The 22,871-nt window shown below is 37.0% G+C and overlaps 1 protein-coding gene across 1 annotated transcript in view; it reads right to left on the bottom strand.

Moving 5' to 3' along the window:
* Positions 1 to 22,871, bottom strand: part of LOC145688118 (low density lipoprotein receptor adapter protein 1-B-like) — a 56,938-nt gene that overhangs the window by 4,224 nt on the left and 29,843 nt on the right. The window contains exons 2-6 of the mRNA XM_081761882.1: positions 9,566 to 9,702; positions 7,626 to 7,738; positions 5,779 to 5,890; positions 3,402 to 3,543; positions 1,841 to 1,962 (exon numbers count right to left, since the gene is read on the bottom strand). Of these exons, the coding sequence (XP_081618008.1) occupies positions 1,841 to 1,962; positions 3,402 to 3,543; positions 5,779 to 5,890; positions 7,626 to 7,738; positions 9,566 to 9,702 (626 nt within the window). The remainder of the gene's footprint in view (positions 1 to 1,840; positions 1,963 to 3,401; positions 3,544 to 5,778; positions 5,891 to 7,625; positions 7,739 to 9,565; positions 9,703 to 22,871) is intronic.

Genomic DNA, 22,871 nt, shown 5'->3' with positions numbered 1-22,871 from the left:
ATACTCTAATCAAGGATTTTATTATGACACTAACAAGACGACAGTAGCCCTATACAGAGTATGGGTAATGAGATATATCCTACAGCTATGAATGAACTCTTGAACTTTAATTTTTGTTTTACTACGATATTGTCTGTAGATAAGGTGTGCATCAATCGATAAATCATATGGAGATGAAAGAAAATAAGTTGCTTGAAAGTGAATTGTCATGCGTAGTTTTCGAAAAACTTAAGAGAAACTAATTTTAATGTGATTAGAAGGTATGTCGTTCGTTGCTAATCATATGTAGTTGATAGTTTTTGTTTTTCGGGAATAGTTTCAGGCCGGTAGCCATCCAAAAAATGTAGGGGGGCGGTAGAAGTTAGGGGACCGCTCCAACGATATTATACCGGGTGATCCATTATTATGTCCCTATTTTTATTTTACTGTTATTTTATTTTATTTTACAAATGATGTAACCTAATATAAATAACTTTACTGTTATACTCTATTCTATGCCAGTACTGTTGTTGTTTATTGTAGGTCTAGCCAGTAATTAAGTAAAGATGGCGCAGAGATTGAACATTGCCGACCGTGCTCGGATTGCAGCGAGGATGGAATAATGCCAGTCGCGTGTAATGGTGCAAAGATGGTGGAGATGGAAGAAAGGGAGACAATATCATAAGGAATCTGGTTTATTGTATGCTTCGGCCCAATGGCTAATGAAGAACAACTGGAGACCATGAAAACCACATTTCGTTCAGGCATTGTCACCGGAGACTGTGATGTTAGGATGGAGTTTGCTGAATCCACATTACAATGGATGGAAGAACCAGATATCCTGAGTAACATTCTGTAGTCAGATGAAGCAATGTTCCATGTGGGTAGTTCTTAAATCTCCATAACTGCCATTAGTGGGGCTCTACTAGCGACAGCCCTGGAGCTACATTTGAAAAATTGCAGTAACGTCCTTCACTGACTGTGTGCTGTGGTATTCGTGATGACACTCTTATCGGTCCTTACATTCTTCGTGAAACAATGAATGTGGAAAGGTATGTGCATATGCTAGAAACGTTTGTTTGTCCCATTGTTTCAACCTGGGACGGAGTGGACAATTTTTACTTTATGCATAATGGGGAACCTCCCCATTTTGCGTTGATTTCGCGAGAATGGCTTGACATTGCTTTTCCAGGCCACGTTACTGGACGTCGGTTATGTTGAGTGGCCACCGAGAAATCCATACTTGACCCACTGGATTTTGTCCTCTGCGGGTATTTAAAGGAGAAAGTGTATGCCAGAAAACCGCGTGACTTGGACACTTTTGGAAGCAGTCATTAAGGAAGAGTGTGCGCGGGCACCAAACGACATGTTGAAACGGTCTGTGAGAAACGTTGGGCTCCGAATGCAACGGTGTGCTGATAATGGTGGTACCTACGTTGAATGAAATGGCAAGGACCATACTACATAATAGGATAGCCAGCAACCATGTAACATTGTTAATGACAGAATAATAGTGAAATGAAAATAGGGATATAATTGTGCATCACCCTGTAGTTCATCACCATATTATAGTTCATTTGCATGCATACCGTGAAAATTTTAGAAGAGTATTAACAGTTTAGGGGGGCCGGTGTCCCGTGCCTCCGTGTATACGGGCCTGAATAGGTTAACTTATTATTACTATTTTATGTACTTTATGTGTATTAGAAAAATGCCAGTCGTTTACATCAGATTATATCTATTGTTATTTGATTTCTCGTAACGGTAAATCACATACTACTAGTAAATAATGTATAATAAAGTTTAAAAAGTATTTTTGGTATAAAATTACATTGGATGGGGAAAATAATTGAGCTCTTACCCATGATTTGACGTTATCAGTGATGACATCATTGTCCGGAGAGAGATCTATGAGCAGACTTCTGCTGCTTCCTTTTATGTTCCTGTTGCTGCTGGGTTGTTCGTTTACGTTGTTGTGATAGGCTGCAAAACAAAGCAAAGAGACAATAAGCATCGTGAAGTTAAGGAGAGAAAAAAAATAGACATGTTAAGAGGTGGTTTCAACAAATTTGCATTTTTCTACCTTTACAACTGAAAAAAAGGACTCCACAGTAATCTGATACGTCATCGTTGGAACACCCACAGCTTATTTTTGAAAATGGTGGTGCCAAGGGGTTTCATCAGCTTGTCGAGAATGTCCTCCTGGTACATTTTGGCTACCGTTTTTACACCGTTTTGGCAAAAAATGGACGTCAGTGGAACCCAGGTACGACACAACCCAGCCAGACTTTCACTGATACAGGGTGATGGCCTCACTGGACTTGGGGAACTTGTTCACATGCTGCAGCACTGGTTGTAGCATACATTCTATCATTCTGTCTATTTTTGTCGATGCTTTTTATCAGCGTACTACTGTAGAAGCAACTTCGATCTGTTACGTTGCATTCTGATCAAGCGCTGATTTAACCGCTTGCGTGTTCTGCGATAGGCATGCAGTCCTAGGTCTTTATTGATCACTTTTCATTGAAGATTGCAACATGTTCATTTGAAGAGCCAGAAGTTTCTGTTTACGGACAGGATTTCGAGTGATTCTTGGCTTAATGACACGGTGTCCTAACGGAGCGAGGTCTAGTAGTGAGAGGCTTAATCATCGGCAGACGATATTTTAGTATATCGCTGTATCGTACGACACACTGAATTTGTGTGAGAGTTCAGCTTCTGCAATAACTTAAAGATTGTAGCCGAGGTATGTCCGCACTTGTGAAGGCCAAAAGTGTAACAATATCTTCTTTCTTTCCCCATTCCATCTGCACTGTGCAAGAAACAAAGTACAATAATGGTGTAAGTTCAATTAACATTAAGATTTCATAACAATGCTAGATTAGTTGCATACATCATTGCTTACTACTGGCATTTTTTGTACATGTTTGGGGCAGAACCTTTGACCAGACTATATATTTCCGAGGAATTGTATACGGCTTTTTTTTTTTTTTTATATATATATATATATATACAGTACAATGTAATAAATGCAACCACCGGTCGGGAGATTTTCAGTGACACTGTATCTGTCAATAAAAATATTTTCCTCGGTACTCAAGAGGACGTTATCGTTGTTTCTCTTGCTTTTCTTTTTTGGTCAAACGTTAGGGCAATAGACTGAATTTGGTGGTAGCTACTTTGAACTAAATAATTTTAAGTTCATCATGCCATCATGATTGGAGTTTTTCAGGTAAAGCGAAGTGAAGTATGTTGTATAGTGGTTTCCTTCGATGTTCTTTTGTTAAGTTTGGGTTGAATGAACTGACAACTTTGAATGCAGTTTTCTGGAAAGTATAGTGTGTTACATCCTATAAAGAATTGGGTGTGCACTTTTGCTGGTAATAATACATGTGGTTTTAGTTTTCTTGTCAAATCCTTACCTGAAGTTTTCCTATCTACTTCATTCCGCGTATCTGGTTGACTCGATGCTATCCTTGAGGATATTTCGTTCTCTTGAGACATTTGCCACATCTCGTAGGCAGTGTTGAAAGATTGGGCAATTGTGAGCGTTACTGCTTGAGCCTGAAAAATAAAAGCTAAATGTGAAGGTGTGCCAAAAGGTTTCAACAATGCTTGATTAAAGCGAAATACAGCATGAATCATCCGATTTTAAAAGGCTCAAACCAATGAACATAGAACGTAAAGTAAATTTTAAAGCAAAAGCCGGAACACAAAGTTTTACTTACGACTCTATTTTACTTACTTGTTAGTTGAATGTAAGTACCTCCTAGGTGCAACAAGATGGCGCGACTTAGCAACAGAAAAGATTCTGCGTTTTCTGCTACAAATGTGATTCCGTCAGGCTCGCAACCGGCCACAAAGGTTTTGGGAGACCATGAATAGATTAGGAAGGGGGGGGGGAGTCATTAAACATTCTCTTATCAATAGCTAAATTGTGTTTTTTGTATTAATAATAGCATTTTGTGTTAAGGTTTGGAAGGACCACGAAAAGTTTGGGGGGAGCAGGCCCCCCTAGCCCTCGTCTTGTTGTGGGCCTGGATTCCGTTAGAACTGTGCATCGTGATTTTTGTGGTACTGCACTTCCCGCTGCTCAAAGCATTCGGCTTTGGCCTTCACATAAATAATTTACAGCAGTGGTTATTTATGTAAAATAAAATCCACAGGTCGCCCTGTTTACCAACGAACATATTAAATGGTTCTAACAGTTTTTACGTGTGAAGTGTGTCCAAAGGTGGACATACCGAGCAATTGTAAAAATTGTGTAAATAGGATTTCATATTCAGACCAGGTCCGTATCCAAGAGGGGTCTAGGCCCCCTAAATTTTTACTGCCTCCTTAAAATTTTCATGGTAGGCTTGCAAATGAACTAGAATATGGTTGGATCGAGCCCCCCCTAACTTTTACCGTCCCCCTTACATTTTTGGGTTGGCTACCGGCATGTATTTTGAAATTAAATCTGGTTCTATGCTCATTCGTTTAAAAATCGGATGATTCTTTCTGATACAATGTAAAATAATTCCAATCTTAGAGACGGATGTTGAATTGTTTACAGTGGCGGATCTAGAAGGCAAAAACTGAGGGGCAGCTAGAACCCAGACTGCGATAGGTATATCATAAGTTTACTATAAACTTTGAAAAATAAATAAATAAAAGCTTAAATTACTTTTGTCACTCAAAAAACTGGGTAGCCTAGGCCTCCTGGTCCCGGGTTAGATCCGCTACTGATTGTTGCTATTAAGAAAGTTTAATTGTTAGAAGTACATTTCTGAGATGTAAAATTAAGTGTTCTTAATAAATGAATGAAACTGTATTTCTTTTCTAATGCACGGAGCATCCTTTGATTATTGATACAGTGTCTTTGAACAAAGTTTCAGTTTTTTTTTTTTTTTTTTTTTTTTTTTTTTTTTTTTATGTCGCTGCCTGTGAGTATATTGGAAAAATTGGAGAATCTTCTATTGAAGCTCGTGTACTTCATCTTTTATCGTACATAGCAATAAATACATTATATAAACGTGGATAAAGAGTTTTTTTTTTTTTTCCTGCAAGTTCCATTGGGAAACAACTTTCTGTTGCTTTAGTTTAATCAAATTTTTGCATGCCACTTTCATACTCACTGAATCGAAATAAAGAAAGTTACGAACTTGAAATATCCTTTCTGTTCAGTGCATTTCACAGCTTAGAATGAAAAAAGTAAAGGAGAAATATAAACGATCTACTATATGCTATACAGTACTGTCACCTAAGCGAAGTTGTAATTGAGACATCTGACGCAATGATTAGTGGTATGTGTTGTTTTGGGGGAAACTTTATTTCTCTATAGTTTTGTATGACTAAAAAAAATGTATGATAATACTAAACTTTTATAAGCCCTTATTTGTAATCCTTTATACGTAGCTTTGAAGAGGTTAGTTAGTTTTGATTCGTGTGTAGCCATACCAATAAGTAAAAATTTCTGTACAGTATAGTAGAAATTACCGCTTGTAATCACATTATCATCAATTATCATCTATGTATTTTATATAGCGAAAATATATGCAATTTGTGAACTTCTTGTTTTTTTTTTTTTTTTCTAAGGGAAAGGGAGGATTTTGACATTTTTGTGATTCCTTTTTAAGTGGCTTGTAATAACTCACGAGTGAACACAACACTCAGAATAACTTGTTTTACAATAGTTGTATTTTAATAGTAGTAGTAAATAATATAGTAGTTTAATAATAGTATTTTATTTTTGTATACAGCAAGAAATATAGCTGCAAATATCTGCGTGACTTTGCCAAAATGTTAGTGAAAGCTTACCATTTTTCTCTTAGGGCACAGGAATACATGGCACTCCATTGTTTCGTTGCTATTTGTTGCAATAAAAGCGAAGACGTGGTCATGGGTGGAATCAGTTGAGCAGTGGGAGATCCTGCGTACAATGAAATAAAACAAAAAATACTTTAAATTATTATCGCTAACAGAAGCCATTTATTAGGGAAAAATATTACAATGTTTTCAGTTTTATATTCCTTGTATACAGAACATTTCATTTATTATTGACAGCAGCGTCGCTTTTTCGCCGAGAATGAGAGGGGCACCCTCCCTACCAACATAAAGAGTTTCACGTTTTTATTAATATATTAATCCTGTACAAAACATTAAAAATATGTTTCTGACCTTCCTGAATGACGCCCTTGTTTATCATTATTTTTATTTCAAATATAATTAGTAAATGTATGGTAATAGTGACAAGTACGACAAGTATAGCAACACTTCTGCTAATTTTTTTTATTTATTATTTTGGAAAATGCATACACTCATAAAACTATTTTCGAATAGATACGAGGTGTGTTCAAAAAGTATCGAACTTTACTTTCTCCCGTGTAAACCAATGAAGCGTGGGAGACTTTCTTCAGTATAGATGCAGAGGGGATACTCATGCGCAGTTGTGATTTTTTTTTTTTTTTTTGTAAAATGACCGAAAAACTTGAGTAGTGATATCGAATCAAATTTTGCCAAAAGCTTTGTGATACCCAAGCGATACCATTCAATCGGATCTCTACATTCAATTTTGAACGATAATTTAGGCATGAGGAGAGTGTCCGCAAAATTTAATTCAGGCTTTCATCCCCAAACACAACATTCCTGTGTGTCGCCAGGCTCCCTACTCACCCGACATGACTCCATGTGACTTTTGGTTATTTTCTAAGCTTAAAATGCCACTAAAAGGGACCCGATTTGAGTAAAAAAAAAAAAAAAAAGACGTTATACGGAATGCGATGACACGGTTGCTCCTCGTTCCAAAAACTGCGTCCCAGAAGTGTTTCCAACAATGGCAGGAGCACTGGAAGAAGTATATGCGTTACCAAGGAGACTACTTTGAAGGGGATTAGTGTTTCGGATTTTCAAACCAAGAAATGTATTTTTGCCAATCAAATGGTTCGATACTTCTTGAAGACACCTCGTAGATTGTTTGGTATAAATAACAGTCAAGTATACCCCATAAAGCTTTGCTCACAACTAAAAATAGAAAATAATGCGAATTCTTAAATGTCAGTTACTTATATATTTATTAGCCTACATCCTTGCAAGGCGATATGTGTGCAGATCATATACTCTAATATACCTTCACATTCTTCTTTATTTGCCTGTTCCAATTTATTTTCCCCAAAAGAAGGCGTAACCCTATAACAGCTTTCGTTATAAAATCTAATACATATCTCTTGAAAAGAATTTTTGACAAAAAGTGCTGAGGGCTGCAAAATTCAACGAATAACGAGTAGGCCAAATTCAACGCCTCTTATTAAGCTATTTCTATTAATTACATTTCAGGATCTCGTTAATTATATAAAATGTAAGGAGAAAATAGTATATCTATTGCTGCATTTGTTCTTAACATGTATTTCTTCATATTACATTTATTCTTCCCCTTTTGTAGTTCAACACTCCACAGGAGTAGGAGCGAGTCCGCAACATACTTTCTTTGGAAGATATTTCCTTGAAATTCTCGTGACTGGTTTACCTCCATTTTTGGATACACAAATGTGTTTTTTGGAAAATGATTGTTTTCTTAACATTTTAGACGTTTTAAACTTGTTTTTGAAAATATTTAAATTAATAATAGCAAAGTTATTGTGTTTATTTCTTTTTAAGAGTAAACTTACCTGTATATAGAGACTTCTAAGTGGATTTCTTCAGTCGCCATATCGACCATTTTGATTCCGTCCAAATTTACTGTGAGAGAAACTTGTTGGAGTTTTTTACCACTAGCCTTTGCCTGTAAGGACGAAGAAAAAGAAATTTACTAACTGTGGTGTTTCACTTTCAACTACTCACATTCCAAACAAATAATTAAAATAGTAGTCTATCGTTCCATCAACAATAATACTCTTTTTAAAAATAGTTTATAATTTTTCTATCATCTTTTATAAGTGGTTTCTGTACTTAAATACAGGAAGCGGGGACAGATAGGAAAAGCGCTCAATCATCTTCATCATAGATAATCTGCCATTATTGGCAGACCTCGTGCCGCAACTGAGAAACTTCCATGCAACACGGTCTTCAGGTAACCTCTTCGTCTTCACGCACAACTTTTCTGTTTTAATACCGTCTATCAACGGTAGTCTCTTTCGCCTCTCCCTCTTTTTACTGCTACCACACCCTCAAGCACACCAGTTTCCCTTCTTCTTCTCAATTACATTTAAAATTGTTCTTTTTTTCTTTCGCTATTTTTAATACTTTTTCATTCGTATTCCGTTCGACCCAGCTAATTCTTCTCTACACACATATAGTGGAACTTACATTCTTTTTATCATCACTTTTGAGTAATAGGTGTATCTATGTTTCTGTCCCATATAATACAATACATCACACAGGGCATTTTATGGGTCTTTCTCTCTTCTTTATTCAAGGACCCACAAAATAGGCTTTTCTTAATCTTAAATGCTTCTTTCTCCATTTCTATCCTTGTTTTTATTTCACGTTCACACATCGTGTTACCACTCTAATTTCTTCCCTTCTACCTCTTGTTCAGTTGGATGTGAAGTAGTTGGTGGGTATGTGTCAGGGGCGTCATTTCGGACTTCGCTTGGGGGAGGGGTAAGAGCACCACCGACATAAGGCTTTCGCGTTTTGTACTAGTATATTAGTGGACAATCGATTAAAGTATATGCATTCCTCAAACTTTTTGGGGGGGGGGGGCAATTGCCTCCTCCTGCCCCCCTAAGTGACGCCCCTGGTATGTGTATGTCCGTATCACTACTAGATTATTCTTTTTTTCTTTAAGTCTTAACATCATAACTCTCTGAACACAATTTATTAGATCACCTCAATATAAACCAAATCAAAATCTAAATTTAACTTGATTATAAGATTTACCACCATGTTTTATATTAGATATATAATGTTTTTTATTTGTTATTGGTGTATATTTGTTAAATTTTATTAATATTAAAGGGGTATTAATGGGAAGTGGATTACGAGCGACTATAATATAAATTGTTTTCAGAAAACTTTGTACCCTGTCTTAATAAATAAGATCATCTCATAACAAAAACCGAAAATATATAACACTGACAATGCTCTTTGATTAACGGAAATTTAAAATAAGAAATGGAAAATTTCGAGCCTAGAAGAGAAATTTCGATCTCAGTTTTCATTTGTCATCACAGAATATATTCCCGTGCCCGTTGTGCCAGGAGAAGAGGCATGTCTCCTTACTTATGAGAATTGAAAGAACCTTAACTGTGGTTCAACAGTATTGTAGGCAGCAACAGTGTACGAGGTGGTCTGACATCCCTGACCCCTCTCTAATTACGCCTATGGTGATGGATGCTAATTTGGTTTGGATTCCACGTTTTTCTGTAGTCACTTAAAAGGAACTCAATTCATAATGAAATCAACTGAAAAAAATGTTTGATTTACGGAGAATATTGCATAAGTTTTGGGAATTAAACAAGAGTCAAAGTTATATATGTGTAACATCGAGTTAACTCCAAAGAAGAGTTGTTATGTATCTATAAATCACAATATTTAAGACACTAAAACCAATGTTTGTCAAGTAAAATAGAGCAAATCATATGAAAATAATTAAATAATAGCTTACCATTGTGATTACAGTTTTGATAGCTTCGGAAGTAGCTTCTTCGCCGCTAGGACTCTGAACAATACTACTTCCTAAATATTTGACGTGGAACGTTACTCCATCGACGGCTGGGTCTTTTACCCAATCCTCCATTAGCTCTAAAAGAAAGAGAAGAAAGTACTTTTAGTTGTAGTTTTTCGTTTCTTAATGCCTTCAGAAACACTTTCTATACTGTCCCATTTTTCCCGTAATTTTACCTGCAAAACGAAACATTTTTCAAGCATTTTTTATTTCAAGTGATTTGAAGTGAATCATGAGAAGGAACTTAACTGTAAGATTTTCTAGTAAAAGTACAGTAAATTATTGGCAAATGTGATGCCAGAACGTTGTTATTAGACTATAACTCAGCGCAGTATGAATAATATGGTTGATTTCATTTTAAAATAAGGATTGATATCAGGGGCACACATACAGAGAAAGTTCACTGGATTCGGACTAATCAATCCTGGAAAATTGCACTAATAACCCAGGTTTTTAAAATATACGTATATACACCTTGCAGATTACCAGTGGCGTAGTCTGTAAGATATCTACTTACCAACTGGATAATCCAGATTTGATTCCCAGTTGGGGGCTCGAATTCTTTCTCGTTCTACTTTTGTTCCATTCTTTTTGGGTTTGAAACGTCGACAAAGAGTACTTTCTAGGGGAAAAATGAGTAGTTTGGAAAACCTGCGGGTGGGGGTTGGATTAATTTAGAAGAGTAGTACTGATTATATCATCCTCTGCATGTGCTGAAGTCTGGAAAGAGTTAAATTTTATCTTTACTCAGTCCTTGGTTTTCCCGAACGGAGAAGAGCTTTACGTATGTAGTTGTGCAGAGAAGTATTTGAATTTACACTACAACTGTATTTTTCCGCTGTCGATTAAAGCAATTTAGTTTTTCTTCTTTTACATTACTGTTAGATTAAATTAGAAATTGAGATTAAATTGCTTACAGATTACTTATTTTCCCTATTGTTTCGAGATAGTCTTGGTTCCGCCGAAACTTTTGCGCTGGACAACATCAAGGCAACAATAGGGAAACTCGTAAATCGCCTCTACTCCGAAATGGTTATTTGTTTTATTTAGTTCTCATATTTATAAAATAAACTCAATAACTGCAATTGTAGGGGATATAGTTGATTCGTATTTATTCAATGGTCGACTGGTGATAAAAAGTTATTAAACAAAAGAAATATCGTATTCGTAGTAGCCCGAGTTTCTATTATTCATAATCAGAAACGTCTGCAGGATTTTTTCCAAGGTGGAGCAAATGATCGACACACAAACGAAGTCGCTAATATAGATATACACACCTTATTGCTTCATCTAAAATAATTATTATTGATGCACATCGTATGGTTTTATAAACTATAATAAATATATTAAGTACTCAATTCTTATTGGAAACGAATGATATATTTTTAGCGCCAGAAACTTCATTTTCCTCATTTTTTCGAAAACTACACATAAGAATTTCCCTAAAGCATCTCATTTTGATCGATTGATGTATGTCTTCTCTTTAGACGATATAAATAAATAAATAAATAAAAAGTAAATAAATAAATAAATATTATAAATTTTCTTTATCTCTTAATAACCACTCTGAGTGCTGTCGTCTGACTAGTGCAGGGAGGCCGCAAAATTTCAGTCAGACGGACTCGCCAATCCAAATATGATTGTCGCCAGTATGTCTCACGTACAAATTATGAGAGGGTCACCCTTCCCCCTCCTCCGATTGCATTTGGTTGTTTATCATGACCAGGGCCCGGATGTTGTTGACCGAAAATTTTCTAAAAAGTGACCTATAAAATGACACTAAAATTCCTGTAAAATGACCCTAAAAATCACAAAAATTGACCTTAAAACTTGCGTTTTCTTAAACGTTTATTTCGTTAAACATTGATATTTTTTAATATCCATTAGATTTTTAATTGACATTTCTCACTCATATTCAAAAAGTATTATTTCACTTAGTTGCAGTCCATTGATCATTTATTTCTATTGATCAGCCCATTGTACGGTATTGTAAGTATTGAAAGCGTCAATTCACTCGCGAGTTGAAACTAGGAAGCACTCTTAAACAATAAAAGTTCGCAAGTGTAGACTACATGAAAATAATAGATAGAAACCTGTTTAAAATTCTTGTACGCCTTCTAATCCATTGTTAGTTATTCACGTGATCACATCCTTTGTGGTCAACAACCCAAAACTATCTGTTTGGCCACCTACCAACCCCCACCTTTCGTTAACCAGCTACAGCTTAGTTTTCATTAGCTTGTTAAGAATGCAGTTTTTCCACCCACCCCAATAGTCAGGAAGCAAGAAAAGAGATTATTCAACTTCGTCTTTTCCATATTCGTAAACCGTGTTCATTTAAAGATTTCCTTATGTAGAAGAAAAATAATAAAAAGACCATAAGTAACCTAAAAGTTACCTTAAAATATTAAAAAATGACCTGAAATTTCAAAACGGCAAAAAGCGACCAAAAGTTGACCCTAAAAAAGTATATTTTTAGAACCTAGAGTTGATGGATAACGATTTTATTTGAACTTGCCTTGTCCTATGCGTAACAGAAAAAAGTTGACTTGTCAACAAGATCCGGGCCCTGATCATGACATAAAATTTCAAAACCAGACAGATCCTGGCTAATTTTGAATTGGACAATTCATATACACAAGGGCGCCTATATTGTAGTTTCTGGGGGGAGGGGGCAAGTAAAAGCGACATTTCAAATGTAGTCTCAAATTTTGTGGTAACTATTCTAAAAAGTCTATTGTGTTTTCGATCTTCCGAAGTACAATTTCCTCCAGAGGGGGGAGATTGCCCTACCTTGCCCCCCTGATGGGCGCCCTTGCAAATACATGTTAAAAATATCTTCACGCTTGTGTAACGCATATTCCAGACGTCAAATTCCGTGTTTTCTCTCAAACTGTGACAATTATTTTCGTGTAAAAGAAACTGCGCAGCCCTGTGAGTCTAGGCAGAAACCATTACTACTAAACACTAAGTATTGTGGATAATCATAATATGCTGAATTGCTCCTCCCATTTTATTGTTTGCAAGAAAACTGCTTCTCGCAATTTGTTACCATTTTCGTTCTATGGTTGGTAAACGTTAAAACCGGAAGCAATAGTAAATTTGAACCACTTCTGGTTATCGTAGAGTTTTGTGATTAGTCATAATATGTTGGCTTGAGCCACTGAATCGTTAGCAAATAAGAAAGCTTCTCCTTATCTGTTACCCTTTTTGTTCTATGGCGATAAACAATGAAATTGGAAATGATTAATTTGAACTCCTTCCGGTTTGAGTAAAGTTAACAGAGGAAATGGAACCTATCCTTGGGACCCTAAATCGATTGCAATAAACCTCGTTCCCTACATCTTACCATTTTTGGTCTGATACCTGTCAACAGTCCAAGTCGTTCTATAAGACTTCCGACACTTATGCATAGCATAGTTTGTAAGTCTAAAAATTATCTAATGAAACACATGCAAATCAACTTATATCGAAGAATCTTGCTGGCCCCCGCCCTCCAAAGAAAAACATGAAATGACGTTACTGACAGTGAGTAACGTCAAAAAATAGAACATAGCACATACAGTATGTATTAACTTATTGGCTTTTTGGTGGACAAACACCGTGTACGAGGGTTTTCTTAGGGTTCTGTTTCCTCCCATTTTCTTCATTTCACCAATACCATTCATCTTATCATCACCTTCTCTTTTAGCTTTGGTGCATAATCGTGGAACGTTAAACTAAAAAAAAACAAAAAACAATCGCACTACCTACCAAAAGAGTCCCTGCATGCACTCTTGATTGATATATACATAATGATCAAGTTTAATACGAGTTTCAACTATATTAGACAGGGTTGTAAATTAAGTCATATTATGACAAACATTTGCCTTTGATTCATAGTACGCTTGAGTGAAAATTCTGATGCTGAACAGGGGGGGCAAGGTAGCTCAGTGGTAGAGCGTTTCCCCTCTATGGTGCTTGGGGTCCCTAGTTCAATCCCCAACCAAGTAAGTTTGTGATTGATAACACCCTGTCCGAGGCACTGATAATATTATCATCGCAGCAATTCTTCTATCATCATTCACTTGTCTTAATCATCCGACTCCCTTAGCCTAAAGGGTATAACCGTGGGACGTTAAACTCAAAGATTTTCTGATGCTGAGTACGTGTTCATCAGAACTTCTATAGAGTAGAAGGAGTTGAAACAGTTTCTCGCTATACTACGAATCAAAATACATAAGATACACTGAGAAAAAAAAATGTAGGTGGCGTACTTAAAAAGATAGGTTACATGCGTAAGTCCTGTAGTTTTTGGACTTAACGTACAGCAGACGTATAACTGAAAACGCATGTTTTATAATACTTTCTGTGTAAGTGTTCCATCTATACGTACTTTCTGTATGAAACAATGTAGGCGGTCAGGATCTCACATACAAATGGACGTATATAACATATAGCTGACGAAGGTAACATAAGTATATGCATGTGATATACGAAAAACTGTTAGATGTCAGACATCCTGCAACGGCATGATGTAACATCTAAGGGCAGTTCCTATGTAGCATACGGATAACGTATCTCCGTACTGATTTCTAATTCTATAGTAAGCAAGAGGATACCGTATATTTGTACAATATACCGCTGTCCGGAGAACGGATTTTTCTCTATGTACTTTGGCTTGCTTCGTAGTCAGCAATTAATACATGCATGCAACAAAAGCAATTATAGCGGAAATAATACTGTATATAAAATATATAGAAGAAACAATATAATTTTAAAAAAAGACCCTAAAAACTTACAAATAGAGAAGAAAATACACGAATGAATACTTTAGGTGATACCGGTAATCTCTTTCACGAAAATGTTTTAGTTTTGTTTTAAAACATTGTGACAGTTGGCAAATTCTTAATTGTTTTCAGGAATTGAGAGTCCATACTCCTCCAGTACCTTTTGTAAAAGATTTGGATTTATAATCTGTTATGTGGATGATGGTTTATATGGAATAAGAAATCTATATTTTGTCCATCCATTAAGTCCAGAGAAAGAATAACCAAAATTTCTGTCTTAAAAAAAAAAAAAAAAAAGAAAAGAGAGAGAGAGAGAGAGAGAGAGAGAGTATTTACAAGTTCCGAAACAAATTTAGTACCAAAGTTTTAAGACAGAAATACTAGTCAAAAGATTAAGCTCGTATTAAGAAGCTGACAAAGAACCAAATCTTTTCTTTCTTTTTTAAGGTTTAACGTCCCACGGTTATGCCGGTTAGGCTAAAGGGGACGGTGATAATGAGAAGTGAATGAAATGGTGGAATGAAGAAAGTGGGAGGAAACGGGAGAACCCCGAGAAAACCCACGAGCATGATGTTCGTCCACCACAAAGTTCACACGGCGCGAGCTGGGATCGAACCAGGGACCCCAAGCACCGGAGGTGAACGCTGTACCACTGAACCACCGCGCCCCCCTGACAAAGAACCAAATAGTGAATACTCTTTTATTATACAATGTAATTATAATGGAAATGTCAACGTGAAAAAGTGAAATGTGCATAATGTCATGCCAAGCAATGGAAACGGAAAATGTCTTTTTAAATTTATATATATATATATATATATATATATATATATATATATATATATGAAAGTCACTATGTTTCTGAGTTAATAATTCTTGAACCACCCGACCGATTTCAATCAAATTTTCAACATAGATGAGGTTCGGACCTGGGATGGTTTTTATTTAGTACGGTGCAACTTGGGAAAGGGTGAGATTTAAAATGATCGAAAATGACTGATATTAGTGTTGAACCCATAGTTTTCGAGCTTGCTGAGATGAACAGTGACCTTCCGATGCCGTTTAAATCAAAATTCACTCTGTTGTGTTCCAAATGAAACATATTCTCTCCGTGCGAAGAATGGGTACTCTGGTAGTAAGATATATATAAGAATCCCAACGAATATTATTTGTCACAATAGTCCAAAAATCTTTTTGAACACCCTGCATTACAGCGACACGGTCATTATGCACTTTGTGATTAGATTGTGTGGAAAGGAAATGTATATAATTAGAAGAATTGAAAGTTCAAATAATTTACATCGCACGATTATTAAAAGGAAAAGAAGACACTTCATGACATCTAATAATAATCAATGATAAAATTTATTAATCTAATGTTGGCTGTTGCTGAAATCTAGTGTTGCAGTTGTTTTGGTTAACATTTTAACCTTTCCTGTCTCTTTGGTAGTATCTCGGCTGTGGAAGTGTGGATGTGTGCATGCCAGAATCTGGATGATTTTCCGTTGCCATGACAACGGGCGAAAAGAAGAGAACTGGATCGAACAAACCAATAGCGAAGAGCCGTGTACTCTCTCGGGCTGCCTCACACGCACCTTGTTATGAATTCTCTCAAGTTGACTGAAAAAAAAAAAAAAAACTTTCTCTCGTTTCCCCCCAAATTTTCCGCTGCTAAAATCCCTGACGATAACTTCATTGCATTTTGTTCTAATATGAAATTCTCCTGACGACAAGTTGGAGGAGAAAAAAAAAGATAAAAATAAAAATGAAAATAAAAATAACAAAAATAAAAATTAAAATAAAACTTTTAAGTGGTAGTTAAAAGCAAGTGCTTCGTTATAGGAATTGGAAGCGCGGAATCAACTTTTTGATATTATTATTATTAAGTGAAAAAAAAAAAAAACTTAATTAATTCTTTCTCCTTTCTCTGTGTAAGGGTGAACTGGGGAGGGTTGCGAAACGATTAACTTTTATTGACAGTGGAACTGCAATAAATCAATCTAAGGAAACGCACGTTCTAAAACCAAATTAACTTGATTTCCAAATACGGTAAGCAAGTTATGTTTAGCAGGAAATGTTAATCAACTTATGTAAGTACACAAAAAATATATTTGATGCAGATATGTTCATGAAATGCGTTAAGCTTTAAATAGGACAATTTATCTAATATTTTAAAAAATATTAGTTCTACAGTAAGTTTTCTTCTTTTAGTAAAATTAGAAATTGATTACAGAAATTAAGAGCTGACTTACTCCATTGAAATACAGTTTGAATTAGTATGGCATAGATCTTGACACTCTTTATGATATCCGTCCTTACCTTATTGTTAGTGCTAGTGCGTAAGGGTAAACTTAACATGCATTGTTAAATACGAAGCCTGCGGTACCTGAAAATGTCTCGAACTCTATTTTCTAAAGCTGTAATTTTCTTTCTTTCTTTCTTTTCTTTTCTTTTTCTTTTCTTTTCTTTCTTTCTTTTTTTTTGATTGACGATACACTTTACTGAATCCACACGACATTGCAACATACTTATTGTTAATCAGTGGCGTACGCCAAGGGGTTTCTGTGTTTAAATTCTCCGTAAGCAAAATATAACGGGAAAATAAATATTTACTATATTAAGATATTACAAAAATCACGCTTGTTCCATAAAGGAAATGAAATTGAATGAATGAACCTCCCCCTTTAACGAAATTAGCATATGCAACTGTAGTTAATAATATAAATTATAATAGTGTATAGCTATATGTTTCTGCATAGAAATGAGTATTATTGTAGCACTATATTTATACACAGTTTATGATGCGATTTTCAGAAAAGCTTAAGGTACCATGAATACAAATTCATTTCGAATGTCAAGATTTAAATATTAATTCCGTTTCATTAAATTCCGAAAGCACAGTTTAGTGGAGGGGCCACGGTGGTTCAGTGGTAGAGCTTTCACCTTTGGTGCTTGGGGTCCCGGGTTCGATCTCAGCCCCCGCTAAATGAACTTTGTGTTGGACAAACACCATGTGCATGGGTTTCCCCTTGGTTCTCCCGTTTCCTCCCACTTTCTTCATTCCACTATTTCATTCATTACTCAACATCACTGTCTGCTTTGGCCTAACCGGCATAGCCGTGGGACGTAAAACTCAAAGATTTCATTTCATTTTTTTCATAGTTTAGTGGCTAGCGCGCGCTTATTTGGCATATGATGTGCAGGGCTTGAATCTCGGTGAAAGAACCTTAAAATTTGAAGGTATTACTATGGTTCGGAGTCCACCTTGATGTATAGGCAAAATCTTTACATAGCCTCAGTACTGAGTAAGGCACACATGAATCCCAGAGGAAGGCGAAGGGTCGTTCGCCTGCACCAACTGGGAAAGGCTCTTATGCCGCAAAAGCCCGGTAAGAGAGAAAACTGAAAATCTTTCATCGCATTCTCCCCTCGATGCCCCTCATGAGTCCCAGAAGGGGGCAAGGGGGACATGCGCAATTTCCAGAGGCTAATCCTGTTTCCTAGACATGATTTAAATTTTAATATAAGTCAGGTAAGGCAAAACTATATTTTTCGAAATACAACAAATAGTAACCCCCCTTCCAAAAAAAAAAAAAAAAATGTATCTGTCCCTCCATTGCCCGACTAATGTACCTATAACAAGATCTGAAATATTACAATTCCATTTACAGGAGATTTCCAAATCATATTTCAGTATTAGACTATTACCAATACTTGTTTCTGTTACAGGTTCCATATTTCTGTTAATTATCTGTACTTAGTAACTTAGTAAATAAATAAATAAATAAGTGAAAACTACTTGACGTTCTAGTTTCAACGCAAAAAAAGAAAAGAAAAAAGGAAAAGAAAAGAAAAGAAAAATAAATTAACTTTGGAATTTAAACTTCTGTTAGTTTTCACAATTCCAAAAGGTATCGATAAGATGGACCTTTTGTCTTCTTTCTTTCCTTCAAAATTCGACAATGTCATCTTCTGAAATTTTATTTGAACTTCTAAAAAAATTAACTCCTCTATGTTAGATAACCCTGCCTTACTGAAGTATAGATATTGTATCATACGACAGCAGTTAACACTGGTATCAGAAAAGTCTTTATTTTACTGATAATCGGATTTTCCCCTCTAAAACACCACTTTACGTTCTAAATTTACTTAAAAAAAAAAAAAAAAAACTTACCATTTAATGAACTACAATATAGAATTAACAGTAGAATGTGCATCATTGTTAAGGGTTTGTATCACTTTTAGGACTACATATGTCACTGTTAGGATTGTTTATGGTGTCATTGTAGTGAATTTGTATGTCACAGTTTGGATTGTGTATGGTGTCAATCTTAGAAATATGTGTGTCAGTCTTAGGAACATCTGTGTCATTGTTATGATTGTGAGTGGTGTCATTGTTAGGAGTATATGTCTCACTGTTAGAACTGTGTGTCGTCACTGTTAGAACTATGTGAGTCATTGGTAGGGTTGTGTGTGGTGTCATTGTTAGTAGAATGTGTGTGAGTGGTCTCATTGTTAGGAGTATATGTCTCACTGTTAGAACTGTGTGTCGTCACTGTTAGAACTATGTGAGTCATTGGTAAAGTTGTATGTGGTGTCATTGTTAGTAGAATGTATGTCACTGTTATGACTACTGTGTCGTCACTGTTAGAGCTATATGTGTCACTATTTGAAGCATGTGTACCACTGTTAAGACTGTGTTACTCTTAGGATTATGTATGTCACTATTAGGACTGTGTGTCGTCAATGTTGGAACTATGTGTATCACTATTAAGAGCATGTGTGTCACTGTTAGGATTATGTGTGACACTGTAACGGCTGTGTGTCGTTACTGTTAGAATTATATATGTCATTGTTAGGATTATGTGTGGTGTCACTGTTAGAAGTGTGTGTCACTGTTAGGACTATATGTGTCAGTGTTAGGAGCATGTATGTTACTTTTAGGATTTTCTGTGTCACTGTGAGGAGAAATACAATAGACATCTGCTACTTAACTGTATTTTTTTAACATACAGTACTTAAATAAATAAATAAACAATTTATTGTATTCCATCAGAACTTCAAAGAAAACTATAAATTATTATTGGCAACTAACAATATACTACACTGCTCCACAAAACTTAAGCAACCCGAGAGAACGTGGTATAAGTGACGTGTGGGACCCATTCAAAACTGGTTAGTGACATGCACATACACAGAGACACACAGGCGAGGCGAGCACCCACTCTATCGCATAAGCAGCACCGTTGCAAGCGCGGTGAACAAATTATGCCATGAGGCGTACACCACAGCCCAGTAGTGTCCGAGGCTCCAAGCATTGAGTTAGTGGTTCTTGTGTTGGGTACACACCTCGCAATGGCTGGTAGACGACATTTGAGTGTCTTTGACCGCGGGCGAATAATTGGTCGGTTGGAATTGGGCCGATCGCAAGTGGTAATGGCGCAGGAATTCAACGTGAATAAAAAAAATTGTGTCAAGGCTGTGGAGTCGCTTCCAAAATGGAGGTGAAGTCAATAGATGTCATGGAGGAGGCCGTCCGAAGAAGACGTCGGCCGTCGATGACCGATTTCTCACAATTTCTGCCAAACGTAACCGTCAAGCTTCGTGCTCTCAACTGGCCAATGAGTTGTTTCAGGTTACAGAACAACGCGTGAGTCGTGAAACTGTTCGTTGGCGGCTCAATAGAGCAGGACTGTATGCAAGAAGGCCTGTGCTGTGTGTGCCATTGAAACTGGAGCACAAACGTGCGCGTTACACATGGTGTCAGGAACATGTTGCGTGGGGGAACACCAATGGGGGCTTGTCGTGTTCTCCGATGAGTCGAAATTCAGCCTGTCGTCTTATTCTGCTCGGACTTTAGTGTGGAGAGAGCCGGAACACGCTATCATCCGAACTTCATTGCTAAACGGCCGTCCTATGGCGGTGGTTCCATTATGGTGTGGAGTGGAATTATGCTGGATGGGAAAACGGACCTTCATATTGTGCAACATAGCACTTTGACAGCACAACGGTACCGGGATGAAATTCTCAATACATATGTGCGCAATTTCCGCGGAGCATTTGGCCCAGACTTCCTTTTCATGGATGACAATGCCCGCCCACACCGTGCACATCTTGTGTCCGAGTATCTGGAGTACGAAAACATTACGCGTATTGCATGGCCTGCATATTCGCCGGACTTGAAACCCATCGAGCATGTGTGGGATGCTCTTAGGCGGCGAATAGCGCAGCGCAGTCCACCAGCACGCACTCTCCCTGATCTGCAAACAGCTCTCCTCGAGGAGTGGCGCCATCTGCCGCAAGACTTGATCAACACTCTGATTTGCAGCATGGAGGCCAGATGTCGTGCCTGTATAGCTGTTCGTGGTGGTCACACGCCATATTGACTGCCTATGCCCTCGCACAATCCAGCTTCACCTGTTGAGGTATCATTGTGCTGAACTTTTTGGTCACTCTGTACATCCTAATTGTATTGTTCGTCTTCACTTGTGTTGCATTGTGCATCTGGACCGTCTGGTTGTTCATTATACTTGGTGCAGTGTTCGTGTCGTTTTATTTTCTGCCACTTTCTTCGAGTTGCTTAAGTTTTGTGGAGCAGTGTATTTAGTGCCTTAAAAGTTTGTTTATCGATATTTTCCAAAGACCTACGTGTGAAAATTTACCCTCAAAGTATCCCATTTTGTTCAGCTCGGTATTCGTGTATCGATTGATATGTCTCATCTTTGCACAATACTTTCTGTATTATATTTAAGCAAGCATTAAACTTTAAACATTAAAAATAATTTTGTGTCGTATCTCATTAACCATAGTGTGCACTGTTGTCTTGCTTGTACCATAATGAAAATACTTTAGTACCAGCTTTATCTTAATTTTTGGTATGGTCAGGGGGCGCCCCCATACATATATTCCAAACAATTTTTCCTCTTTTTCCTTTTTCTCTCGATTTTTTCGCCTCTTTATTTCGGCGCCCGGGGCCGTTGGCCCGTTCGCCCCCCCCCACGGCACAGCCCTGGGTATGGTTATCGTACAACGTCAAATTTTAAGTTTACAAACAAATAGTTTTTTCGTAAACTATTCATGAGAATTTACACTCATTAATATTATATTGTTCAGCTCAATGAGATCTATTAATTGGTTTATGTTTCGTCTTCGGCTTTTTCTTCCCCCTATGCCTGTTGTTCTCTATGGTTGTGAAACATGGTCTCACTCTGAGAGAACAACGTACACTGAAAGTATTTGAGAACAAGGTCTTGAGACGAATATTCGGACCCAAGAGGAACGGGAGTGGGGAATTGCAGAGGCTTAATAACGAGGAACTGCGTAATTTATACGGTTTACAAACCATTGTTAGTGTCATCAAGTCTAGGAGGCTAAGGTAGGCAGGTCATGTAGCCAAGATGGAAGCAAGTAGGAACGATTTCTAAGTCTTAACTGGAAGACTAATCGGAAAACGACCATTAGGAAGACCTAGGCGCAAATGGAACGACAATATTAAGATGGAACTCGCAGAAATGGGAATATAAAGTAGAAACTGGATCCAGTTGGCTAAGGATAGAACTCAGTGGAGAGCTTTTGTTAACGCAGCATTGAACCTCCGGCAGGGGCGTAAATAAGGGCCCCACAGACCCCGCAATGCGGCGGGGTGAGCCCAAGCCTTCAGGGGCCCCCAAATTGTGAAATGGGATGTAGAGAAGGGGCTCCACTCCACACTGTCTGCAAGATGGCACTCAAGACTTTAGTTACGCCACTGACCGCTGGGTTTATAGACCATACAGTTAGTTAAATGTGAATACCGGTAATTATTCCTTTTGTTCCCTAGAAAATTCCAGATAAGATAGTTAATGAACGGGTTGAATTTCATTCTTATTTTAGTTGAATAAATTCGTTCACAATGAGAATGTGCGATTGAGCTATGACTTTTTTTCTTTCTTTCTTTCAGTGCAGCTACTGTAGAATAGAAATTAGCTTTGACATGTTGGACAGCTTCCGAACGTTATATGATAAATGACTTTTTCAATAACTATAAAATTCAGAAGACTGAAAAAAGCAGATAACACACACTACTGTAACTGGTGTATGCACTGCGACACGTTGTCAATCTTGTGTTGGATTGGAACCTATCTATGCTGGGATTAACATATCGAATGGATTTTTTTTTTTAAGTATAAAGATAAAAAAAAAAAAAAAAAAGATTGAAAATTTATTTCCCTAGCAAAAGAGATAAATCATCACTAGGAGGGATATAGGATTGTCCACCCTGCTGTTATCCTATGGAGGAAGCATCAGCCGATTAGTTTGTCATGTTTTGCAGTGTTTGTGTAGGGTGAAAGCTATGTTTCCGGACTCGCGAGGATTACGGGAAATCAAAATATTGGAGAAAGGGGTTGGTAGAAGTTGAGGGCCAGTGTTTCCAGCTTATGGTAACTATCAGCGTCTCTTCAGCATTGATATTCATATTTGAACGTAGTTGAGATTAT

The sequence above is a fragment of the Thermobia domestica genome, chromosome 1 (assembly GCF_964235325.1).
Source record: "Thermobia domestica chromosome 1, izTheDome1.hap1.1, whole genome shotgun sequence".
In the NCBI taxonomy this organism is placed as follows: domain Eukaryota; kingdom Metazoa; phylum Arthropoda; class Insecta; order Zygentoma; family Lepismatidae; genus Thermobia; species Thermobia domestica.
The sequence above is the reverse complement of the archived record's forward strand: the minus strand, read 5'-3'. Positions and strand labels throughout refer to the sequence as shown.